This window comes from Panthera tigris, chromosome A3 (assembly GCF_018350195.1).
Source record: "Panthera tigris isolate Pti1 chromosome A3, P.tigris_Pti1_mat1.1, whole genome shotgun sequence".
NCBI classification, from domain to species: Eukaryota; Metazoa; Chordata; class Mammalia; order Carnivora; family Felidae; genus Panthera; species Panthera tigris.
This window is the reverse complement of record NC_056662.1, coordinates 112937402-112965079: the sequence shown is the minus strand read 5'-3', so window position 1 is coordinate 112965079 and position 27678 is coordinate 112937402. Positions and strand designations below refer to the sequence as shown.

Sequence of the window (27678 nt, the reverse complement as noted above, 5' to 3'; positions counted from 1 at the left end):
GGTGTAAGCTATTGAGACTAAGAAGTGTCTTTTTGTTAACAGAAGGTCAAGAGTAGTTTAAGTCTTAATATTCCTACCAGTGGATTGTAAGCACTTGAAGGGATGGGGACCATAGTTACTGGAGATTTGTTAAATATTTATTGAATAGGGGCACCTGGGTGGCTCAGTAGGTTAAGCGTCCCACTTCGGCTCAGGTCATGATCTCGCAGTGTGTGAGTTCGAGCCCTGTGTTGGGTTCTGTGCTGACAGCTCAGAGACTGGAGCCTGCTTCGGATTCTGTGTCTCACTCTCTCTCTGACCCTCCCTCACTCAAGTTCTGTCTCTCTCTCTCTCAAAAATAAGCAGTAAGAAAAAAAACAACAAAAAAAGTACCTTCCCACAAGATGTTAATTACAAGGGTAAAAGGGTAAAAGAGAAATCTCTTTTTTGGAGACATTTTTATTAGTGATTTCCTGTTGGTGCAGCATGTAGAAATACACGTGAGATAATGTTGGGAGAATGTTTTAATTCAGCAATGTCAGAAGCTTATCCTGAAAGAAATATTTTATTTTTTTAAGGTTGTCATAATGTGGTGCTGTTCCTGAGATACTCGATCCACACATTTCAGGAAAACTGAATGACTCATAGTGAAAATAACCCATATTGTTTTAGAGAGCCATTTATGTTGTATCGGCTTGATAATTTAAAATTAGCTGTTATCTACGTTATTTCCTTTCAGATGGGCCAAGTCAGTGACATTCAGTAATGCTTTTAATTTCCTTTCATTGTTGAAAATGGGAACAATTTAGTTAATTCATACAGGTGTTTCAGTTTTCATTGGCAAAAGTTTTGCTTAAGTGTGAATTGATACTGGCAGCCTGCCTTCTGACTGTCTGCCGAAGCCCCAAGGTCTCCGTAAATGAAAAAAAGAAAAGACTTTTGGAACTTACACATTATATTGTATATATTTTCTCTTTCTGCTATAAATTTTAAAGCTATTTAATAAATACTTATCTGTGAACATAGAACGGTTTGCAAACACTTTTACGTGATTGCCTGTTTTTCTTTTAGGGCATGTATATTTCTCAATTTTTTAAGATAGGCAACACAACTTTCCGAGATAGCCATGACACCCCTGACAGTTTGTGTTAGCATTACAAGATTGCACATTCTGTATTAAGCAGTTATAGCTCAGGATTTTTTTTTTTTTCTGGTTTGAATACTTGTCTCTCAAAATGTTACTTGTACATTTTAATAGGCATTTATTGGTAATGACTATTGTGGTGCTCTCTGGGTTATAAATGCTGTTAAAGAAGTAAGAGATAGGCCTGCTTTATTTTTTTGTATCAGTTTGTAGGTTAACTGTTATTAAACAGAGGATTCATAAATGTTTTTTGACTGGAGTTGAACTGAGTTACTTGTATATGTCCTATTTCAGGAATAGACAGAAGGACTGCTAGGATTTCAATAGGAGATTAAGGCACTTTTCTAACCACCATCTATCTACTCTGGTAACTGCTAGACTTCTTTCATCACCGTTAGCCATGGCTTAAGGTTAATACTTATTTGTGGGTTTACTTCTAGCCACATTGGAACAACTGGTACTGACCTTGAACTTTTACTGTAAGCAGCTACAAAACTGGACAAAATATATGAAGCAGCAGTGCAAAAAAGGATAAGTCACGACCAAATTGTGTTTATCTCAAGAGTGCAAAATTGGTTTAATATGAAGAAATCAATGCAAGTCATCTTATTAGTAGAGTAAAAGAGAGAAGCCAAATGATTATCTTGATAGCAGAAAAGCATTTGAAAAAAATTCAACACACTTTATTTTATATTACACAATACATACTTTATATTATAAAGTGTATGTGTATATATTATATTATATTATATTATATTATATTATATTATATTATAAAAGCTTTTAGTAAACTAGAAATTGAAGGGAATTTCAACCTGGTAAAGGGCATCAATGAAGAATCTCATTATTAATATTATTATTTTCTATTTTAGAGAACATGTGGGTGGAAGAGAGGGGGAGGGAGGCTCCATGCTCAGTGTGGAGCTTGATGCAGGGATTGATCCCACAACCCTGGGATCATGACCTGAGCCAAAATCAAGAGATGGACGCTCAATTGACTGAGCCACCCAGGTGCTGCTCTAATTAAAATCATTATTGACAAAAAACAACCTTTCCTCCTTAAGATCTCCATTGAACTGGAAATCCCAACTAGTGTAATAAGACCTGAAGAAGATGCAAAAGGTATATGAATTGGAAAGGAAGATATAAAACTATCATTATGCATAGATGACACAATTATATTCATAGGAAACCCTAAAGAATTGACATGAAAGCTACTAGAAGTAATAGGCAAGGTCTCAGAATACAAGGTCAATAAAAAAAAAAAAAATCAGTGAATAATTTCTAGCAGTGAATAATTGGGAAAGACATTTTAAAACTACTTATGATAGCATAAAATATCAAAAATAAAGTGTTTTGTGATAAATTTAACTGAAATATGACTTGTATGCTAAAAATGACATAATGCTGAGAAAAAGAAGATTTAAATAAATGGAAAGATTACAATATTCATGGATTGGAAGACTCAATATGTTTGAATTGACAGGTTTCTCAAAATTGAGTTATAAATTAATAGAAATAAATTCCTAGTAGGCTTTTTCTCTTTCCAGAAATCAGCAAGTTGATTCTAAAATTTATTAGGAGGACTTCTGCTTCTGTGATGGGCAAGTAAGCTGTTTGGAGCCATCCTTCAGATAAAAAAGACAAACTGGACAAAATGCAAGAAATAAAAAAAAAACAGCTATCTGATGAACTTGGGAATGACTGAAGGCAGAAAGATTCTGGAGATGACTGTTTTGCTTGGAAGAAGGGAATGACATTGTGTGTTTTTCTTGTTTCTATCTTATGGCTAAATCTTGGTGTCTTAAGTGCAAGGCAGCTAAAACTCTGATAGCAATCCAGCAGTCTTTCTAAGGACAGAGATTGGGGCTACCATGGCTGCTGGACTGTGAGGGGGAACATTTCATAAAGGAGAGAGTCACGATGAAGATTCTTACATTCTTGATATAAATGTTGCCTAAGTCTGGCTTATTCTTGAGCTACACATGTGTAGGGAATACTCTAAGCAGCTTAGCTAAGGACAGAGGAACTCAGAGGAGATTCTGAGCAGCCACACAAGAGACTATGTCTATAGGCTTAGTCAAAAGTTATGTGCTAAACACAAGACTTTTATGTGTTTAAAAAAAAATTTTTTTTTAACGTTTATTTATTATTGAGAGACAGAGGGAGACAGAGCATGAGCAGGGGAGGGGCCGAGAGACAGGGAGACACAGAATCTGAAGCAGGCTCCAGGCTCTGAGCTGTCAGCACAGAGCCCGATGTGGGGCTCGAACTCACAAACCGAGAGATCATGACCTGAGCCGAAGCCGGATGCTTAACCGACTGAGCCACCTAGACACCCCAAAAAGTTTTATGTGTTATGTGTTAAAATATAAAAAGCCAACACTTTGGAACAACACAAGAAAAATCACTCTCAACAGTGTAACATTCACAATATTTAGGATATCATCCAAAATTGTTCAGCAAATGAAGAATAAAGAGACCATAAGCAATTCATAAGAGACAAGATAGTCGATGGAGACTAACTCCAACATGACCTAGATGTTGGAATTAGCAGACAAGGATTAAAGAAAGATCCTTTGCGGCACCTGGGTGGCTCAGTCAATTGAGCATCTGACTCTTGATTTCGGTTCAGGTTGTGATCCCAGTGTCGTGGGATCGAGCCCCATGTTGGGCTCCATGTTCAGCAGGAAGCCTGCTTAGCATTTTCTCTCTCTCTCTCTCTCTCTCTGTCTCCTCCCCTCCCCCTGCTACCCCTCTCCTCAACTTGAGCACACTCTCTCTCTCTTTCTCTGTCTCTCTCGAAAGAAATCAAGTGAGAAAGATCCTTTAATTACACTCAGTAACATAAAGGAAAAATGTTTGTAATAGTCACAAAGAGGAATTTGTAGAGAAAAATAGAAAGTATAAAGAACCACAGGGTAATCTTAAAATTGAATTTATGTAAAATAAAATGTATGTATTTATGTAAAATAAAAATTAGTGGATGAGATTTACAATTGAATGGAGATGATACAAGAAAGGTTTAGAGAACTTGAAGATAAATCAATAGAAGCTATCCTGTGTGAAGAACCCAGAGACAAAAAAGATAAAAATAATGAATAAGGCTTTTTGGATATGTGGGACAATATCAGAAGGTTCAACATACATGTAATTGGAGCCAGAAGAAGAGAGAAAATAGGGCAGAAAAAATTTGAAGAACTACTGGCTAAAACTTTCCTAAATGTATAAACATCGTATATTTATGAATTCGAGAAGCACAGTGAGACCTAAGCAGGGTAAAACAAAGTAAATAAAGCCTATGTATGCCATAGTCAGTCTGCTAAGGTGAAACATAAAGAGAATGTCTTGATAAGAAATAGAGAAAAATGACACATTAAGTAAGGGAAAACAAAGATTTCAAAGATCTCTAACTTCTTCTCAGGAACTATAGAGGGCAGAAGACCATGGAGCAACATTTTTAAAGTGCTCTAGTGAAAAATGTATCAACCCAGAATTCTGTATTTAGTAAAAATATCTTTAAAGAATTATGGCCAAATGAAGACCTTTTTACTTTTTATTTTTTATTTTTTTCGATTTCTTAAATGTTTGCTTATTTTTGAGAGAGAGTCAGAGCATCAACGGGAGAAGGGCAGAGAAAGGAGACACAGAATCCAAAGCAGGCTTCAGGCTCCAGGCTCCGAGCTGTCAGCACAGAGCCTGAAGTGGGGCTCAAACTCATGAGCCATGAGATCATGACCTGAGCTGAAGTCGGACGCTTAACCGACTGAGCCACCCAGGTGCCCCTGAAGACTTTTTTAGATAAAAGAAACCTAAGAATTCGTTGTCAGCAGGCCTGTACTATAAAAAAATACTAAAGGAAATTCTTTAGGATGAAGTGAAAAAAAATTCATACAGAAGCTTCAGTGTTCAGAGAGAATTAAAGAACATCTGAAATGATAAAACATCTAGATAAATACAAAAGAGCATCATTTTCCTTACAATACCTTTAATATATATATTTCTATTTAAAACAAATTATGAAATTCTCTGTTGGTATTTTCTGAACTATGTAGAAAGCATGCAAAGGTGGATAAACAGACCTAGATGATTGTAAGTTTTCTACATTTTATGTGAAGGATTACACTATTAATTCTAAATACATTGTGGACAAGTAAAGATACTGCTATTCTAGAGCAACCACTTAAAAATCAAAAGCATCTGGGGTGCTTGGCTGGCCCAGTTGGTAGAGCTGGATCAAGATGTGACCCTTGATCTCAGGGTCATGAGTTTAAGCCCCATGTTGGGTGTGGAGCCTACTTAAAATTTTTTAAAAAATTATAAAAAAGTGCAAAAGCATCTAGCTAAAAATCCAATGATAAGTTAAAATGGCAATCTGAAGTATTTTTGAATAACCCAAAAAGAAGCAGGAATGGCAGTACAATAGGATAACAAATACATTCAACCATATCTATAATTATATTAAATGTTAATGGATAAATACTCCAAATAAAAGTCCGAGGTTGTGAGAATGAAAAAAAAAAAAAAAAGCAACAACCAACAAGACATAACTATATGTTCTTTCTAAGAGTTGTATTTTAAATATAAAGGCTCAGGTTGAAAAAAATGGATAGAAAATATTATCCTATGCAAACATTAAGTATAAAAAGATACAATTTAGATTTGCTAAATTAATATAAAATAAAAGGGCTTTGTTATAAAGAATACTTCCAGAGACAGAGAGGGCTATTTCATAATAATAAAGGGAGAATTTTCCAAGAAGACATAATAATCATAAATGTACATGTGTCTAATAACAGCTACACGACGTCTGAAGCAAAAGTTGACAAAATTAAAGTGAGAAATAGACAATACCACATTCATCTTATTTTAACATTCCTCTTGCAGCAATTAATAGAACAGCTTGACAAAAACACTGCATAAATACATAGTTAATTTGGACAATACTATGAACCGACTGGACCTAATTGATATTTATAGAACAGTGCGCTCAGAATACCTTTTTTTTTTTTTTTTAAGTGCACATGGTATGTTCAACAAGACCATATACTGGGCCAGTAAAAAAATCTCAATAAAAAAAAAATGCACATCATATGGAATGTATTCTCTAAATAACTGTTAGATATCTAGAAAAACTCCCAAGTATTTGGAAACCGAATAATTAAGCAACATAGTTAGTCTATGGATCAGTAAAGAAACCACAAAGGAAAAATATATATAAAAGTCAGTCATTGACCTCTATTTCCTTCAATTCCTTAAAGTAAAATTGTTGTAACATTGGGGTAATGAGCAATGCTAAGTGCATGAACCATAATAGAATTGGATAGAAAGTTATATTGAACTTCATTAAAATTAAAATCTGCTCTTTGAAGGACATCATTAAGAAAATGAAAAGACAAGATTCAGACTGAGCAAATATTCACAGTACATATATCTCAAAAGTCTTGTTTTCAGAATAAAGATCTCTTCCAACTCAATAATAATAGGATAAAGCAATGAAAAATGGAGAAGGTTTGAACCAGATCTTCCACCAAAGATACATGAATGACCAACAAGAGTATGAATGATGCTTAATACCAGTAGTCATTGGGAAAATGCATTTTAAAACCACTTTACACCACTTAAAAGACTTAATACTGTGTGGGGTAGTTGGAACTCTTATCCATTGTAGATACAATGTAATGTAAAATGGTACAACCAGTGTGGAACACAGTTTGGCATTTTCTCATAATCATCAGTGCTACCTCTAGGTATTTACTTATGAGAAATGAAAATAAATGTCCCACAAAGACTTATCTACAAATGTTCATAGCTGTTTAATTCATAATAGCTTAAAGCTGGAAAAACCCAATGTCCATCAACAAGTGAGTGATAAACTAGAGTACATCCAGCTAAAGAATTGATACGGAGCAATGAAAAGAAATGGAATACTGATACATGCAACAGTGTGAGTGAATCTGAAAAACACGATTTTGAGTTAAAAAGCCTGATTCCGGGGCACCTGGGTGGCGCAGTCGGTTAAGCGTCCGACTTCAGCCAGGTCACGATCTCGCGGTCCGTGAGTTCGAGCCCCGCGTCAGGCTCTGGGCTGATGGCTCGGAGCCTGGAGCCTGTTTCTGATTCTGTGTCTCCCTCTCTCTCTGCCCCTCCCCCGTTCATGCTCTGTCTCTCTCTGTCCCAAAAATAAATAAAAAACGTTGAAAAAAAAAATTAAAAAAAAAAAAAAAAAAAGCCTGATTCCATTTAGTTGGAATTCTAGAATAGATAAAACTAAATCATAATGACAGAGAATAGGTCACAGATTGATTGCCAGGGAGCTTTTTGAGCTGATGGAAATTTGTATATCTTGATTTTCATGGTTGTTGCATAGGTGTATACATTTGTGAAAACAGCAAAGTCTTGCCAAATAATGGGTTTATTTTGTTGTGCCTGTCATATGTTTCAATAAGGGAAAATGTGTAGGTGTTATTTAGAACTATAATGTTTAAGATTGATGAGTTTATTAAGATAGATTTTGACTTCAGTGTAGATAGGTCGTCAATTTCAGAACTACAACACGAAATACTCAGCCTACCTGATGTGTTAAGTGGAAAGAATGTAGGAGAACAAATTCCCAAAGGGAGGTTGCTCAGTGTTCACATTTAGTATCAATTTTACTTTTTTTTATATAAGGCAAAATCAGGGCAATTTCCCTCAAATATTTTTGGAAACTACTGTTCAAAAGAAACTCTAGGTTGCTCTTGGGGGGCTCAGTCAGTTAAGCGTCCAACTCTTGATTTCGGCTCAGGTCATGATCTCACAGTTTGTGGGATGGAGTCACGCATTGGGCTCTGTATTGACAATGCAGAGCTTGCTTGGGATTCTCTCTCTCCCTCACTTCCTACCCCTCCCCCCTGAACGTACTGACCTGCTTTCTCAAAACTAAATAAATAAACATTAAAAAAGAAACTCCAAATTCAGGTGGAGGAATATACTGTTTAGAGCTCCACTTGTGGTACTTTTGACCGTTAGCACCTAACACAGGTCACTGATTTGTTGAGTTGAATTTTTCTCCCCTCATGATCAAGAGTCAGCAGAAACAACAAACAAACAAAACAAACAATTCATTGGGCCGGAAACTTGTGTATAAAAATAGCATACGTAATTGGCATCTTCTAAAATACGATAAGGTATTAATACATGATTTCAAGCAACTTCTCTGTTAATGGATATAAAAATAGCTAATTAGTAGAATTTAATTCTTTAAAGTCTGTAAATGCCATTCGAGTAGAATCTGTATCAGGTCTGGAGATTAAACTATTGATTGTGTGGCAATCAAAGAGTTGAAGAGTATACAGGAATTCGTTGTATGTCTTATCCTTGAAACTTCTCTGAAGAAAACAAATCTGAAAATGAAAAGTTAAGGGAAAAAACCTCTTGCACAAAACTATACAGAAAATGAGTAAGCCCATCACTGCCTTATGGCTAGTTAACCATTTCTTTGTTATTTTATTTTATTTTATTTTATTTTATTTTATTTTATTTTATTTTATTTTTTTAACATTTATTTATTTTTGAGACAGAGAGAGAGCATGAACGGGGGAGGGGCAAAGAGAGAGGGAGACACAGAATCGGAAGCAGGCTCCAGGCTCTGAGCCATCAGCCCAGAGCCTGATGCGGGGCTTGAACTCACGGACCGCGAGATCGTGACCTGAGCTGAAGTCGGACGCTCAACCGACTGAGCCACCCAGGCGCCCCATAGTTAACCATTTCTATTTGGAGTTGAAGATAATAAGCCAGCTCTCTGGGATATGTTCAAATAACTGTTAAACTTCTTTAAACCTGCCTCTGTCTCTTACTGGGTTTCAACCTTGTGGCTTACCCCACCTTGTCTTTAGTAGTGAAGGAAATAGGGAGGCATTAAGAAGTAAACCTAAAGATATAGATTAAAAGGGGGACTGATGGGCCAGAGATCAGAGGCTCCCATGATCAGAGATCAGTGGCAGTTGTGAGGAATGGAATTATCTGACCTAATAGTGCTTTCAGAACTTTCTACTAAGCCAAGACCCTCAGACAAGTCTGAAGGAATCCTAAATTCATGGTGTGGCTTGCATGGCAGCAGAAACCAGTTTCTTTGGAGGAAAACATCAACAGTCCCAAATTAAAACTGAGCAATGAGCTCACAGTTAAAGATCAACAGAGAAGAGAAAGCAAGCCACCATGACTGAGAGTCAACAAAGACAAGAAGCAGGCTAAAGGAAAAATTGTGGTTTTCTCATTCATAATATAGACCGGCTATGGGGATGTTGAAAGAAGTAAAGCATGTACTAATCACGAAGGTAGTCGAACAACTTCTATTCTTAGACTTTTATGATTGGAGAGGGAAAATATAACTTTTACAAGTAATTTGAAACTGAAAACCAGAATTTAAAAAATGCAACCCATGCTTATCCACATCATAGAGAGGTGATAAAACACCAGGAAGGTGTGTGTAACAGGTGTTTCAGAGGTTGCAGACTTAGAAGTATACCTAAGAAGTGCTTCCATCTCCATCAGTAGATACATGTACGGATGTTTAATAATGGTAATGTTTGTCATCATGGCAGACAAACTGGCAACAAGCTAAATGTTTGCTGATAGGAGAAAGGATAAATAAATTGTGGTATTTTATCCTTATTCTCACTTCTTTCTTTCTTTCTTTCTTTCTTTCTTTCTTTCTTTCTTTCTTTCTTTCTTTCTTTCTTTCTTTCTATTTTTTTTAAGTAAGCTCTATGTGGGGCTTCAATTCACAACTCTGAGATCAAGAGTTGCATGCTCTACAGACTGAGCCAGCCAAGCGCCCCCAAATTGTAATATTTTATATGACAATTGTGAAATATTATACAACAGGGAAGTGAAAATAAATTAACTATAGCTAAGCAACAATGTGGGTGGGTTTTATAAATGTAATGAAAAGTTGAAAAAAAGTCCCAGATTCACAAGTGTTTATATTATTATACTTTATAACTTAAACTTTAGCTACTTATAATCTTCTGTGTGTATCAAATAATAAAAACATGGTATCTAAAAATTATTTTGAGCAATGGGAAGATCATTTAAATGTTACTTGATAAAATTTTTTTTAATGTTTATTTTTTTGAGAGAGAGAGAGAGAGAGAGAGAGAGAGAGAGCGAGCATGAGCCGAGATGGGGACAGAGGATCTGAAGCAGGCTCTGCGCTGAGAGCAGAGAGCGTGGCATAGGGCTCAAACCCATAAACCATGAGATCATGACCAGAGCTGAAGTCAGACCTCAACCGACTGAGCCACCCAGGCGCCCCTGATAAACCATTTTCAAGAATAAACAGTTCTGATTTCACTGCGTACATTTTACTTATAAAGTGAATGTTACTGTCATTCATTAGGCTAGTGTGAAACAGAATCAGTGATGATGGGGAACATTAATAGAAGATGGAAGAAAAAGACTTAAGAAAGAAAAGACCCTTAGTAGGGTTCACAGTCCCCAGAGAAGGAGAAATATATAGGACTTATAGCTAAGTTGGTAATATATTTGATATTAAGGAGTCTTGTTCAAACTCATGTCTTTGTGCTTACGCGTTTGGCCATCACTGAAGCTAAAGAAGGTTCTTAGGCTTTCTGACGTGATGAATTAACATGGTGCTTAAGGATGAAAAATTCAGCTTTAAAATAGTTTGTGTCTTGGGGCGCCTGGGTGGCTCAGTCGGTTGGGCGTCCGACTTCAGCTCAGGTCACGATCTCGCGGTCCGTGAGTTTGAGCCCCGCATCGGGCTCTGGGCTGATGGCTCAGAGCCTGGAGCCTGCTTCCGATTCTGTGTCTCCCTCTCTCTTTGCCCCTCCCCCGTTCATGCTCTGTCTCTCTCTGTCTCAAAAATAAATAAAACGTTAAAAATAAAATAAAATAAAATAGTTTGTGTCTTTTAAATAGGTCTGTTTCTCATGACAGTGTGAAAGGTGAATCTGGTAGAGCTGATGAACTGACATCTCCAGAATGTAGAAGGTCTTTATTTTATTTATTTATTTATTTATTTATTTATTTATTTATTTTTAACGTTTATTTATTTTTTTGGGACAGAGAGAGACAGAGCATGAACAGGGGAGGGGCAGAGAGAGAGGGAGACACAGAATCGGAAGCAGGCTCCAGGCTCTGAAACTTTTTTTTTTTTAACGTTTAGGTCTTTATTTTTTGAGGCAGCCACATGACCAACAGCTTGATCTCACTCTGGTGTCTGCTTTCTATATGAAAATTTGCAGAGCAGTGAACAGAGCTTTGAGAGCAATTGTAGTAACAGGAGGTTTGGAATCTCAGGATTTACCAAGCATGTTCCTAGATATTATGGAAGAAATCAAGGTATAAACATAAGACTTGTCTTCCTGGATTTTTTTTAAAAATTTTTAATGTTTTATTTATTTTTGAGAGAGAGAGCGCGCGCAAGTGTGAGCAGGGTAGGAGCAGAGAGAGAGGGAGACATAGCTGAAGGAGGCTCCAGGCTGTGAGCTGTCAGCACAGAGCCTGATGCGGGGCTCAAACCCATGATGTGAGATCATGACCTGAGTCGAAGTCAGATGCTCAACTAACTGAGCCACCCAGGCGCCCCAAGGAATTTTTAATCTAGCTCAGGTCAGATAAACTTATGAAAACATAATTGACAATACCAGGCAGTTTAAACTACAAATTGGTAGCACAGATAAATCCCCTAACTGCTCAAAAAAAGTATTTAGGACAGAGCAAAGAAGGCTTTGTTCACTAAGGGAAGATTTGAGTCAGGCCTTGAAAGACAGCTGGGGTCTAGATGGAGTGATAGCAGGAGCAAAGGCAAGGAGATGGGAAGGGTGAATTGTACTGGGTTTGGTTAGCTGGGTTGGAAGATTTGGTTAGGGCAGTAGTGAGACCTGGGGGAAAACAGATTTGCGACAGATTTTAAATGGCCTCTGGAGTAAGGCCTGGGAATTTGGACTGTAGTTCTCCTTCTGGGGATAATTTATAAACTAAATTTAGAATTCTAAACTTACTGTCATTTGATACTGAATTTAACAATGGATGCGGTTTTGAATAGTTCATTATGGAAGGGGGAATATACTTCTGCTTTTTATAGTATTTCTTTGTTCCTTGCTTTTGTAAGGTCAGCCTGACCTGGGTAGGCACCATCTGATTTGGCTTGAGTGTAGCCAGACAATTATGGACCCACAAAGAGAATGCTGAGTAGGCTTTGATTTATGTGCAGAAAAGCAGCTATCTAAAAGCTCCTTCCTTTACATTTAAAGGAGCAGACCAGCTGGCTGTCATGTAAAGGACCCCAGTGACGTCTGGAAGAAGATTATTGGAAACATGCAGTGATAAGAATGAAAAGGAAATTTGTTTTTAATAGAAACAACACTCCAGAGTTTCTTTGAGGGTGTTACAAAACTTTCTTTGCTACTTTTCTGGGAATGATGGCAGTGTTTCACGTAGTGGGATTGTCAGCTATGTAAAATGATGCCTGTATACATAGCGTATCATAAGATTTACTTTTTTAGCGTGATTTAGGGTGGTATCCATTGGCTTTTTCATTTCACACTGTTAGCTGAGTTTCGTTAGGTGTTGGATTATTACAGGTCCTTTTTTAGTGTGAGTCTGAGCACCAGCCCAGGTGGTGTATCTTAAAGTGATAGGCGCCTGCTGAGGCATGCAGAACAGCCTTCCTTTTGCTCTCAAAATACCTGCTTTTCAGCACTTGCTGAAGTGGATTGATTCTCTCGCTTTTATAAAACGCTGTAACTGTAAGCAGAAGATATTACTAGAGTTCATTTCAACTTTTATAGTCATAGTAAATATTTAGAGTATGTATTACAAATTTATGATATAAGTATTAATAAGTCATGTTACTAATAAGTAATATTGTAAAGAGTACATGAAAATTATACACTTACAAAAGCTTACTGGATCAGTGAATCGCCTTTCATAGATTTTGGTCAATGAGAGTTGAGAAACGAGAGAACTTTTCTTAAAACAGCCATGCAAGTGTTATCACTCACATTTCGGTGGTTTCTGACCCTTGCCCTGAAGTACACAGGTAGTGAGTATTCCATTTCATATACAAATGTCTGGTTGCAAATGACACAACCTTCTTCAGCAGTGTCCTAATTCACAAAGGTCTGCTAGTTGAACATACCAAATTTCTTAAGGTTCTTTTTTGTTTGTTTGTTTGTTTTATACTGTATTTTTAGCCAGCATATGTCATACTTCCATGGGGTGATATTTCATCAAATTACTTGAATTCGTAGACTCCAAGTAAAAATAAATGGACTTAAAAAAGACAGCGTATACAATTGTACGATTCCACTTACCTGAAGTACTTTGAATAGTCAAATTCACAGAAACAGAAAGTAGAGTGGTGGTTTCCAGGGGCAGAGAGTTGGGGATGTTTATTGGTACAGGGTTTCCGTTGCAAGATGAAAAGAGTCCTGGACATCAGCTGAACCACCATGTAAATGTACTTTACTGTACACATAAAAATGGTTAAGGTGCTAAGTTTTATGTTCTACGTATTTTACCACAATTTTAAAAAACATTAAAAAGAGGAAAAAAGATAGCACCTGCAATAATGTCATAGACAGGAAGTTTCAAGAAATAAATCTACCAGAAGATTTACGGGACCTCTGTACTAAAATCTGTAAAACATTATTAAGAGAAAATCAGTGAAGGCTTAACCCAATGGGGCATCTGCTATCATGGAGCACTCAGCATTTGAAAATTTCAAGTCTTCTCGAGTGGACCTATATAATGAATGTGATCCCTAACACAATCCCTGAGTTTTGATTTTTTGTGGTTTTAGTAGTTGTTGCTGTTGTTTTTTGGTTTTGTGGAATTCATGCTGACTTTAAAATTCATGTGGAAATGTAAAGGGCTAAGACTCACTAAGGCAGACATGGAGAACTGAGCTGGCGTACTTACATTGCCAGATACCAAGCCCTGTTATAAAACTGTATTATCCAGATCATTGCTTACCATATGGCGGTCCTTGGACTGGCAGCATCGGCATCACCTGGGAGCTTGTTAGAAATGCAGTTTCTCCGACTCCATCTCAACCCCTTATTGAATCAGAATCTCTGGGGTTGAGGTCAGAGAGTCTGTGTTTTAACAATTTCTTTACGTTATTCTTATGCACTTCGAAGTTTGAGAAGCATTGAATTAAGACATTTTGACATAAGAAAATACGAAACAACCAGTAGAACAAATAGAGAGTCCAGAAACAGATCCATACGGACACGGTTCATCTGATTTATGACGAAGTTGGCATTGCGGTACAATGGAAACGAGTAGGCTTTTCAATAAATGGTACTAGATGATTTATATCCATATCTAAGAAAGCTGTCTTAACCCCTATATCATACTATATATACAAAAATCAATTCCAGACTGAATTTATAAAAGTGAAAAGCAAAAATGTAAAACTTTTAGAGGAAAAAAACACAGGGGAACATCTTTGTGACCTTAGGACAAACAGTACAATGAAGCTATAACCATAAAACAAAAACGATAAATTGGACTATGTTAATATTAAGCATTTCTCTTTATCAAAAGATACCATTAATATTTGTAAAGCCCTTAGACTGGTGCCTTGCCAGCATGTTGTTTGTGTTACACGAATGTTTGTCAAGAATATAAATAATATCCTCTTCCAACAAAAAGAGTACTTGTGTTCAGGAAATATAAATAGTTAACAAATTATTAAGAAAAATTCTGACAACCCAATAGAAAAAACAAAGGACTTCAATAGGACTTAATGAAGAAGCATTAAATGGTCATTAACATAGTTAAAAGGTGCCGAACTTTGAGTCATCGGAGAAGTGCAAATTAAAACCATAATGAAATACTACTACATACCCACCTGAATGGCTCAAACTCAGAATAGACTGTGTTGAGTGTTGCAAGGATGTGAAGCAACAAGAGCTCTCTCATATTTCTAGTAAGAGTGTGGAGGGGAATAACCTTTTAGAAGATTGGCAGGAACTGGGAAAGCTAAATGTCTTCATGCTCCATGACATAGCGATTCTACTCTTAAGTATATAGTCAGCAGAAATACTGGTGCATGTTCACCTGAAGAACATGTCTCAGAGTGTGTGAACCACACATGCTGGTAGTTCATCTAGAATGTCCATAGCACGCTTGTATCAGCCCCAAAGTGGAAACTGCATAGATGCCCATTAGTGATATGATGGTTAAATAAACTATTCATGTAATGGAATATTATGTGGCAATAACATGAATATTCTACAACTCTGTGGATGAATCTTTCACAATAATGTGGAGCAGAAGAAACCAGATCCAAAGGAATACTCTGTGATTATATTTGTATAAAGTAGAAAAGCATGCACACTGACCTCTGGGGTTACAAGTCAGGACAGTGGTTACCCTGTCAGAGGGGCAGGAGAGTGACCAGAACAGAGCACAAGGGGGACAGTAGGAATCTGGTAATGTCTCTTGATCTGAGCGCCGGTTACGTATGTCTGTTCAGTCTGTGAAAATTCATTGTGCACTTATATAAATTATATAAACAATATTTTTTTTAACTTTTTTTTAAAGTTTATTTTTGAGAGAGAGAGAGAGAGAGAGAGAGAGAGGGGCAAAGAGTGAGACAGAGAATCCCAAGCAGGCTCCATGTGGCAAACATGGAGCCTGACATGGCTTGATCTCACAAACCATGAGATCATGACCTGAGCTGAAATCAAGAGCCAGATGCTTAACCGACTGAGACACCCAGGCACCCCTAAAAGCAGTGCTTTAATTAATGGAAAAATTGGATTATTAGCCATTTCTTCACCACATCAAACTGAAAAAGACACGGAAAGAGTCCCATAGGGCATTGACATTCATGGTCAGATGAGTTGCAATGGTCATTCTTTGAATATTCTGAAAGAAGAGTATTTTTAAGAAAATGAATGTTAACAAAGCACCCTTTCTCAGCACATTTTAAGCAAACTAGAATCTCTTTTATAAAAACAATTTCTTTCTGGGGCGCCTAGGTGGCTCAGTCGATTGTGTCCGGCTCTTGATTTTGGTTCAGGTCATGATCTTATGATTTCATGAGTTCGAGCCCCACACAGGCTCTATACTGAGGTGTGGAGCCTGCTTGAGATTCTCCCTCTTTCTCTGCTCCTTCCCCACTCACAATCTCTCTGTCTCTCTCAAAATTAATGAACTAAAAAATAAAAAAATAATTTCTTTCTGACTGTGAATAATTTCATTCCACTTTCTTGTGTGGATGTATTAAGTGTTTGAATCTCTCTTCCATGTAATCTATGTGAAGATAAACTATGAACTTCCAAACTTATTGTTTACATTAGTGCTTTGCTTGGGAATAATCTGATTTATTTCTTTAAACCTATCAATGCTAGAAAAGCATTAAGATGCAGGATGACCTACTCATGACTATATGAAAAAAGTGACAGTTTCTTGCAAAAAAACTCAGAAGCATCAATCAAAGCTTATTCTCACAACACATTTTTGCCATGTATCTAGATTCTATACGTTTTTTTTTTTTTTACATGTGTTTAATGTTTATTTTTGAGAGAGAGAGACAGAGACAGAGCGTGAGCAGAGGAGGAGCAGAGAGAGAGGGAGACAGAATCTGAAGCAGGCTCCAGGCTCTGAGCTGTGAGCACAGAGCCCAACGCGAGGCTCGAACTCACAAACTGAGATTATGACCTGAGCCAATGTCAGATGCTTAACCGACTGAGCCACCCAGGCGCCCGTTTTTGTTTATCTTAACAAAGACAAATAAATGTAACATTTTGGTTGTAAGGATGTCTCTGGTACAACAGAGATAGAACAGTATGCTGTTCTAACAGTAATGTATAAGCAGTTATTTTCAACTTAATGCTGTTTAAATATTTCACCAAATATCAGGATGGAGCTGCCAGATACCCTGAAGTCTACAAGGACTTGGTTTAAACATAGAGGGACATAGATGGGTTTGTATTACTTGGGAAGAATTCTAATGAATTGAGTATCTGTGCAAGGGGAAGCTTGCTGCTGTGCACATCAGCTGTTTGCCAGTGCACATAGCTAGGCGGGATGAAGCATTTCAGACTTTAGGATAATAATATCTGTGCCTTTTTAAGGGCGAGTGGCTAAGCTGTGCACCGGCAGGCTGAGCACTACCAGAAAGCTTAGGGGAAATGATCACAGGTTAATTTGGGTTTTGAGTGATTTCCATTTTAAGGGAAATTTTAAGGGTGTTGGTGTGCTCCTTGCCTTCAGAAAGACGGCAGCTTGCTCTCCTGCAGGATGAATAAAATCCTACTGAAGAACCGTTGTCAGGGCTTCCAGATCAGTAAGGAAGAGGTAAAACTTTCACTGTGTGCCCGTGACATGATACTAACGAATTCAGTAAAGTCACAGGACACAAAATCAATCTACAGAAATCTGGCAGTTCTGTACACCAATAATGAAGCAGCAGAAAGAGAAATTAAGAAAACAATCCCATTTACAATTTTACCAAAAATAATAAGATACCTAGGAATAAACCTAACCAAAGAGGTGAAAGACCTGTACTCTGAAAACTGTAGAACACTGATAAAAGAAATTGAAGAGGACACAGAGAAATGGAAAGACATTCCATGCTCATGGAGTGGAAAAAAAAAATATTAAAAAAATTTTTCTTGACATTTATTTATTACTGAGAGACAGAGGGAGACAGGGCATGAGCATGGGAGGGGCAGAGAGAGGGGGAGACACAGAATCTGAAGCAGGCTCTAGGCTCTGAGCTGTCAGCACAGAGCCCAATGTGGGGCTCGAACTCATGAACCGTGAGATCATGACCCAAGCTGTAGTTGGACGCTTAACTGACTGAGCCACTCAGTTGCCCCGGAAAAACAAATATTTTAAATGACTATACTACCCAAAGCAATCTATACATCTAATGCAATCCCTATCAAAATACCAACAGCATTTTCACAGAACCAGAACAACAATCCTAAAATGGAACCACAAAAGACCCCAGATAGCCAAAGCAATGTTGAAAAAGCAAAGCAAAGCTGGAGGCATCACAATTCTGGACTACTACAAAGCTATAGTAATCAAAACAGTATCGTGCTGGTTCGAAAGTGGACAATAGATTAATGGAACAGAATAGAAAACCCAGAAATGAACCCACATCTTTAGGGTCAATTAATCTTCAGCAAAGCAAGAAAGAATATCCAAAGGGAAAAAGTCTCTTTAACAAATGGTGTTGGGAAAACTGGACAGCAACATGCAAAAGAATGAAACTGGACCACTTTCTTACACCATACACAAAAATAAACTCAAAATGGATTAACGACCTAAACATGAGACCTGAAAGCATAAAAATCCTAGAAGAGAGCACAGGCAATAATTTCTATGTCATCAGCTGTAACAACATCTTTCTAGATATGTCTCCTTCGGCAAGGGAAATAAAAGGAAAAATAAACTATTGGAACTACAAAACAAAAAGCTTCTGCGCAGCAAAGGAAACAACAAAACAGGCAGCCTACAGAATGGAAGAAGATATTTGAAAATTACCTGTCTGATAAAGGGTTACTATCCAAAATACATAAAGAACTTCTAAAACTCACCACCCCAAAAACAAATAGTCCAATTAAAAATGGGTGGAAGACATGAACAGACAATTCTCTAAAAGATACATAGAGATGGCCAACAGACACATGAAGAGATGCTCAACATCATTTGTCATCAGAGAAGTGCAAATCAAAACTACAAAGAGCTATGACCTCACACCTGTCAGAATGGCTAAAATAGGGGCGCCTGGGTGGCTCAGTCGGTTAAGCATCCGACTTCAGCTCAGGTCACGATCTCGCGGTCCGTGAGTTCAAGCCCCGCGTCAGGCTCTGGGCTGATGGCTCAGAGCCTGGAGCCTGTTTCAGATTCTGTGTCTTCCTCTCTCTCTGACCCTCCCCCGTTCATGCTCTGTCTCTCTCTGTCTCAAAAATAAATAAACGGTAAAAAAAAAAAATTTAAAAAAAAAGAATGGCGAAAATAAAAAATGCAAGAAACACCAGGTGTTGGCAAGGATGTGGAGTAAAAGGAACGCTCATGCACTGTTGGTGGGAGTGCAAGCTGGTGCAGCCACTCTGGAAAGCAGTATGGAGTTTCTTCAAAAAGTTAAAAATAGAACTACCCTACAATCTAGCAATTGCACTACTGGGTATTTACCCTAAGAATATGAAAACACTAATTTAAAGGGATACATAAACCCTATGTTTATAGCAGCATTATTTACAGTAGTTACACCATGGAAGCATCCCGCGTCCATCAATAGATGAACAGATAAAGAAGTGGTATGTATAGATATAGATATAGATGGACATTATTCAGCCATAAAAAAAGAATGAAATCTTGTCATTTGCCATGACATGGATGGAGCTAGAGAATATAATGCTAACTGAAGTAAGTCAGTCAGAGAAAGACAAATACCATATGATTTCGCTCATATATGGAATTTAAGAAACAAATGAGCAAAGGGGAAAAAAGAGAGAGAGGCATACCAAGAAACAGTCTTAACTTTAGAGAACAAACTATGGTTACCAGAGGGGAGGTGGGAGTGGGTGGGTGAAATAGGTGATGGGGATTAAGGAGGGCACTTGTCATGATGGGCATAGGGTGATTAAAGTAAATTCCTAAAAACAAAACAAAACAAAACAAAAAAACCACTGTTGTCCAGGCTTTTACAGTTGAGTTGTAACTGTATTTCCCTCAGAACAAGAAGGTGACTCTCCTGTTATCAGCCTTGTAGTAATTTCTCTTATTTAGAGCCAACTTTAGATACAAATATTTAGAAATTTACAGAACATTTCTGAGAAATAAGTGAAATATTAGAAGCAAAATAGAGATTGTAAGAATTAGCAATGTATAGTATTTGATATCCTCAAAAAATGTATTTTTTGGAGGAAATAGAAACTGAGAAGATTAAAAATAGTGTGTTTACTATAACTTAATTATACAGAGACATATTTTCATGCACTAAAATAGCCCAGCTTTTTTGTGAGACAAATTCTGAAATTTGGGAGATGTTGAATACGCATATAAGATGTTTCATCCAAATATCATTAGTGACTTTAGAAAAAGAAAGTGAAATAGTAGTTTGAGCTTATTTTTTTATCTTAGGTTTTCTTTTTAAGTCTTTAGCAACACTGAACTTGAATGTAAGACTGTTCTTTTTAAGGACCTTGTAAGTAATGATTTTGTAAAATATATCCTTTTTATATTGTCATAAATTTTTCTTAACCTAATATTTATGCTTTTAATAATTTTTAAGTCTACTGTTCATTGATATTAGGGACATTTACACTGTCCTGCAGTTATCAGCACTTTCCACCTCCAGAATTTTTTTATCACCCCAAACTGAAACTCTGTCCCATTAAACACTAGCTTCTCATACTTTCCTCGCCCTAGAATGGCGGTTGCCGTTCTATTTTCTGTCTCTATGCGTTTCACTATTCTAGGTACCTCACACCATCATAAAATATTTGTCCTTTTGTGTCAGGCTTATTTCACTTAGCATAAGGTCGTCAGGGTTCACCCATGTCATAGTGTCTATCAGAACCTCCTTCCATTTTACGGCTGAATAATATTTCTTTATACATAAGGAAATTTATATATAAATCTTTGTATGTATCTCCCAAATTTGTTTTATTCATTTTTCTGTCAGTGAATATGTGAGTTATTTCTTCCTTTTAGCTATTGTGAATAACACTGCCATGAACATTGGCATGCAAATATCTATTCAAGTCCCTCCTTTCAATTCTTTTGGGCATATATCCAGAAATAAAATTTCTGGATCATGTGGAATCCTATATTTAGTGTTTTGAGGATTTTTTTTTAATGCCCAGATTTTCTTATCCATACAAAGATATAGTGAAGTGTCTGCCATGAACATGGAACAGTCATTAAAACTTCATAATCTGTTAATCTCTAATGTATTTTGGTTTTTGCTCACATAAATGATTGGTAGCTAGAATCCTAGGCTAGTAAAAGATTTTATCAGCCTATATTTAGGTACTGTATATTCAGTCACTCATTGCTTCCTATCAATGCTGAAACTGTCCTTATTTAAAACCTCTTTTAGGGGCGCCTGGGTGGCTCAGTTGGTTAAGCGTCCGACTTCGGCTCAGGTCATGATCTCGCAGTCCGTGAGTTCGAGCCCTGCGTCGGGCTCTGTGCTGACAGCTCAGAGCCTGGAGCCTGTTTCAGATTCTGTGTCTCCCTCTCTCTGACCCTCCCCTGTTCATGCTCTGTCTCTCTCTGTCTCAAAAATAAATAAACGTTTAAAAAAATTTTTTTTTAAAAAACCTCTTTTACATAAGACACCCCACTGTTCATGATCTGATGAGTCACTATTTGGTATTTGTCAACATCTTCCTTTATTTTACTAATTTTTGGCATCTGAGAAGTTTAGCCGTTCTCAAGTACTTTTAAGTTGGATAGTAAAGAACTTTCATTAGCTTTTAATAACCTATTTGTGGAGTAGTGAATATGAAGTCTATAATCATTACAACCAAATTAATGTTAATTTAAAAACTTAACCATAATTCGACAAAGATCAACTTGGGAATTCATGTCATTGTTTTCCCTTCCTTATGACAGAATTTTGGAGGTGAAATAAGCTTTGATCATCTTTTAGTCCTTTATCCCCCCCCCCCCCCCCTTATAGCTAAGATACATCTTAGGTCAAGAAGTTAATCCATTTATTTAAGGGCATTTAGAGAATGTCTGGGAAGGTAGAGCAACCCAAGCTAGTTTAGAAAACAGCTTAATTTCTAGATATTTACAAAGTATCGTAATGAATTAGTTGGCACCTTATTTGCTATAAAAGAAATGGAATTTTATTAAAACTTCATAGCTAAAAGTAACCTTAGAGACCATTAAATCAAATCCCATCATTGTATACATGAGGAAAATGAGGTCTAAAAATAGTACCTTTCCCAAGAGTTATGCAGCTAATTGTTGGAGAGTCTGGTCTAGGATCCAGTTCCTTTTTTCAGTACATTTTTCCACTTTGCCATGCCTCTTCTTTAAAAATATGTTGCATACCACAATTTAGCAATGACTTATTTTCTTTTTATTAAAACAATTTTTTTAAATGTTTATTTTTTGAAAGAGAGAGTGCGAGAGCATGCGTGAGCAGGGGAGGGGCAGAGAGAGAGGGAGACACAGAATTGGAAGCAGGCTCCTGGCCCAGAGCTGTCAACACAGAGCCTGATGTGGGGCTCGAACATACAAAACTGCGAGATCATGACCTGAGCCGAAGTCGGATGCTTAGCTGACTGAGCCACCCAGGCGCCCATATAAGCTTTTTTTATTTGGCATTTGGAGCATATCGTTATAAAGAAAAAAATACTTTAAGGTAAAGTTCAGGTTTCTGAGCTGCTTCACAGTATACCTGGATTATAGTGATAAAAATATTATTTCATGGTACCCAATTATTATTTACTATGTTGTGTCACTGGGGGAGAGTATTTTCCCAATTCTCTTCAGAAAAAGAAATGTAACAGGTGATTTTCATAAGCTCCAGTCACTGTTCATTTACATTTCTGTTTCAGAAGAAGCACCATTGTACATAATGTTTTGCCTCTGTGTAAATGATGACAGAGAAAAAAAATTCCTTTTTCTTCCCCTTTATCTCTTTCTTTGAGTACTTGCAGTGTGCCAGGCTGTAGGTAAGGCACTAGTGGATGGAATAGCTGGGGCCTCTGCCCTGAAGGAGCCAACCTGGATGCAGCGGCAGAGAATCATGGGATGCAGACAGAGATATCCAGGAAGATGGTTGAGAAAGGCTTTCCCAGGAGGTGACGTTTGAGCTGACCCCCAAAGGGTGAGACAGATCCAATACGAGGCAGTGGTCATTCTCGGGTCCTAAAGTGGGTGGAATTAAGATTAATTCCTGTCCGGGATGTGGTGAAGACCCTGGGTCAGCCCTGCCTGTCCATCTGCACAGACTAGCTTGAGTCCTCACCGGCCAGCCTGCTGCTTGGATGGTTAGGTGGGTGCTCTCTCCACTGGGTTTGCTTGCTCTACTATTAGATCAGAAATGTCTTAAAAATAACATTTTCTTCCAAAGTTGGCAGAGCATTTTAGTGTATATCCCCCATTTAATTTTCTTTTTCTTTACCTAATTACGATCGACTTACCTTGTGGGCAGCAGTGTTCTATAAAATATATTAAACACAGCCTATCTGCAGTTACCTCCTTTTAGAAAGACTTTCCCAACCAAGTCTTTATATCTCCTGGCCAAACAGATATAAGATATATGCATTCTTCAGTGATACCATTATCCAGCCAGTTCCCTCTTTAAAGCTTTTCAAATGTCCGTTTGTCAGATTGCATTTTATTCTCGGTGTTTAGTGAGAATGTTTTGCTTGACCTTCGCATAAAAGTCTCAGGCAAACTCTTGTTCTCATGCCAGCACAGAAAACAGTCTGATTTTGTTTCTCTCAGGAAAATATCTCCCCTACTTGGTGTGCAAACCTTAAAGCTGGGCTTTAACTCTGACAAGCCCGTGGCCTGAGCTGATCTCTGTCCTGACACACCATTGACAAAGTGGTCAGTGCGGTTGGGAGCTGTAGGGGAGGACAGGTTTCCTTCCACCTTTTTAGGGCTGGGTCTGCAAATTAACCTGACGGATTAACGGGAGAAAAGCACACAGATTTATGTAGTATAGGTTTTTTTGTGACATGGGGGGCTTCATAAGGAAAAGAAGACCTGAAAAAGTTCAATCTGAGTATTTTACGCTCGGTCTGATGAAGAGTGGGCATCATGGAGGAGGAGTGTGCAAGGTCAAAGAGTGTGTGAGTGTAAAGGATGCTCCTTTCTTCTGGGTGTAGGTAGGATATCTCTCACCTTGAGGGTTTTATGACCTGTTTCAGGGCAGAGGGGCAGGGGGAAGGTCGGAGTGATCTTCCTGCTTCTGCTGTTTCTCAGACTCCATGGGAGTCTGAAGGGAGACCTTCTCTCAATATGCCCAGGTGCCATGTTTTGGCGAAACCATGTCCTGAACCCTATCAGAGGTTAGTGTCATCAACCTGTGTTCACTCTGGATGGTGACTTTCTGTTAGGGGTGAGAGAAGGTGTTACAGGAGGAGAAATCCTGGAGGGGGCCACTTCTGTGGATACTCAGAGGCTTGCTAAGCTTTACCTATTCATATTTAATCCTCACAACCCGTGAGACATGGGAGTCCCCACTGCTGTTTTAGAGAGGAGGTCAAGTAACTTCCCAAGGTCACCCATCTGGTCACCTCACATGGTGAAGCTGGGATTCTGAGCAAGCTCTGGCTGGCTTGGAGAATGTTCGTGCTACTCTCCAGAGCCCTTCCCTCAGCACTCTTCCATCCTGTCACAGGGTTACAGAGACAGTCCCTTTAATAAGGTGAAGAGAAAAAAATGCAGTGATGCGACCCATTGTGGGTTGGAGAATCACTTTGCAGATTCACTTGATGAAGAGTTCATTCCTTTGAAAATTCTTGAGATCAAGTAATGTTACACATTTTAAGTGTTTTTTTTTAATGTCTTTTATACTTCATCGTGTATCTCTTTATAGTGCCACATACACCTATTTATGTTGATGAAGCCATTCTTCTTGCAGATTTTAGTTACTGAAGGCTGAGATAAGGGTATAGATTAATCTGGTAAAGCATATTTCAAGGGGATAAAATAATTTGCACAGTTAGTTATAGAAGGATAAGATTACCTAATAGATGTTGCATTAGAAAGTAGATTCTGTGAGGGCAGCCACTTTGTCTGTCTTGCTTGCTAGTTTGTCTGTGGGGCCTGTGCACATGGCCTTGCACAGAGTGGGTGCTCATGTGAATCCATGAACGAACACACTTTGGTGAGACTCCATTCTGTTGATTCTCCTCCGCCCTTATTCGTGGAGGTTTTGTTCACTCCTCATCCCACTCCCCCTTAGCAAAGCAGTTTCCCAGCCTTCCTTACTGTGTCCTCCACTCATGTTGCTCTACCACTCTTTCCTGGGTAGTGTCATCATTTCCAGGAGGTAATCGTGTCTGGAAAACATGTTGAAAAAACAAGATAAAGATGTTCCGGAGACCAAGAGGCCAGATATTAGAATCTGCTTTTGCTACTAACAAATGTGTGGCTTAGAGCAAGCGGTCGAACCCTTTGGTGCTTTCTTTTCCTTTTTATTGTAAGGGAGTTGGTCTTGATTTGGAGTTGAAAATTCAAATGCCTAAAGGGGCCGGCAGTTAGCTCACGCGGTGCTCATGGACGGTCTTCCTGCTAACTTCTAATGAGAATTTGGAGTTATAAATGAATGTGACCAAAGATAAACAGTTGTGTATCTTAGTGGTTCCTAAACTTGGCTACAGTTTAGAATGACCTGGGGAGTGTTTTAAAAAACACTTTTACCAGGGGCGCCTGGGTGGCGCAGTCGGTTAAGCGTCCGACTTGAGCTAGGTCACGATCTCGCGGTCCGTGAGTTCGAGCCCCGCGTCAGGCTCTGGGCTGATGGCTCGGAGCCTGGAGCCTGTTTCCGATTCTGTGTCTCCCTCTCTCTCTGCCCCTCCCCCGTTCATGCTTTGTCTCTCTCTGTCCCAAAAATTAAAAAAAAAAAAAAAAAAAAAAGCTCTAAAAAAAAAAAACACTTTTACCAGATCCTGCTCTCAGAGATCTGATTTACTTGAAAAACAAAACAAAACAAGGCAAAAGCTTCTCAGGTGCTTCTAACCTGCAGCTTGGTTTTGAATGATTAATTGGATTCTTAATTACCTAGGGTGTTTTCTACACTGACTTTTGGAAACAAGCAAATGATCAAGGATATGGTCAGCTGGCAGACAAATAAGCATTTTCCCTTGTTTTGCAGCAATCTTGACTGAAAGTTACAGTTGTGAATGATCATGGGGAGACAGTATTGGATTCTAGATCAGGAGCAGAGTGAAAATTGTGTTTGTTACATCAAGTAGCACCTACTGCATTCTCATTGTCATACATTTTGCCCGTTTCACTCACCTAGAACTTTTATTTTTCTCCAGTACATCTGTTGTCATATACCGTGGTTTCTACTCCATTCTCTGAATGCTTGGCAGTCACAGCTTTCTGGGGTTAGGACCCAGTATTTGTATATTTGAGGTTTTGTTTTAGGCCAGTCTTTGTTAAGATGCGCCCTCTAGGAAAGCATTTTAACTAAATTGGAGACTCACTACCCTAACCAAGGCCAGAAAGCATTCTCATACATTTTAGTATTGTTTTCTGTAATATGTGTAGAAAGAAAGATCTTTTGCCTTTAAGTGAGCAACTTAATTCTTAGGCATTCTGTGTACTTAAAGTTTGATTTGCATTTGCATGTGTGAATTAGGATATTTTTCAAGTGAAAAGTTACAAGATTTCTAATGGTTTGTTTTTATGCTTGAGTTTGGGTGATTTTTAAAAATTTATTTCAAATTTGAGGAAGATATTTTTAGGTGGTTTATTTTCTCACATTTTTTAAATAACTCGTGAAATAAAAGACTTATTAATTCCTGTTGTGATATACTCTGCCCACTGTTTTATCTGGAAAGATTTTGATTTGTTCCTTAAGGGATTTATTCAATAGATTGGATCCACTAGGTTAAGTAATGACTGCTCAAATGAACACACTCTTCACAAAAATACTTGACAGCACGTTTTATTATTATTTTTTTACAGAGAAGATTTTCAAATCTCCAGTTGTATTCTGATATTTTTGGAAGAATGAGTTTTGTACTAATCAGAGAGCGATCACTGAGCTTATCCCTTCTTTTTGTGTTTTTGTTTTTTTTTCCTCTTCTGACAGTTTTTGCTTTCACAACCAAAGTTTTGGGCCATTCAGACATCAGCCTTGATCCTCCGGACAAAACTTGAGAGAGGAAGCACACGCCGAGTGGAACGGGCAATGAGGCAGACCCAGGTGAGAATTCATGTGACAATTCTTGTTATTCTCCCAACTCTCTTTTGCTATTAAAAAGCATACATCTGTGTTATAAATATAAGAGAATGAGATAGCTTTCATTTTGTTCATTTTGGCATTATTTAGGGTATAGGTTCTAGAGTTCGTTTGGCTCCAAAGCCCAGCTGTGTCACTTAGTAGCTCTGTGACCACATTATTTAACCTAAGGAAAACTGTTCCTCTGCTTACAACACTTCTCCCACCGGATGTGTGGGTCTTCCACACCAGGCATTTCTCCACTTCCCTGTGGATATCAACTGGGTGTCCTACACTTTAATTCAATTCTGACACTTCCTGGAATTAGTTCATACCCCCTAGGTTAAGGGCTCAGACCTACACCACTGTCCTCTACTGTAGATGCCAATCTCAAGTCTGGTACTTCTGACTGACTGGCTGTAAATCGTGGGTTCTGACTCCCTCCTGGGGTCTGATAATTTGCTAGAATGGCTCACAGAACTCAGGGAAGATTTACTTACTATTAATGGTTTATTATAAAGGATATTATAAAGGATACAGATGAACAGCCAGATGCAGAGGCACTTAGGGCCAGGTCTGGAAGCATCCTGAGCACAGGAGCTTCTCTCCTTGTGGAATTTGGGGTGCATCACCCTCTCAGCATGTG

General features: G+C 38.0%; 1 protein-coding gene across 2 annotated transcripts in view; it reads left to right on the top strand.

Annotated features, from left to right (window-relative positions):
* TTC27 (tetratricopeptide repeat domain 27) overlaps window positions 1-27678 on the top strand; it is a 186323-nt gene that overhangs the window by 45157 nt on the left and 113488 nt on the right. For both annotated transcript variants that reach the window (XM_042982193.1, XM_007082446.3), the window contains one exon: window positions 26904-27017. In XM_042982193.1, the coding sequence (XP_042838127.1) occupies window positions 26904-27017 (114 nt within the window). The remainder of the gene's footprint in view (window positions 1-26903; window positions 27018-27678) is intronic.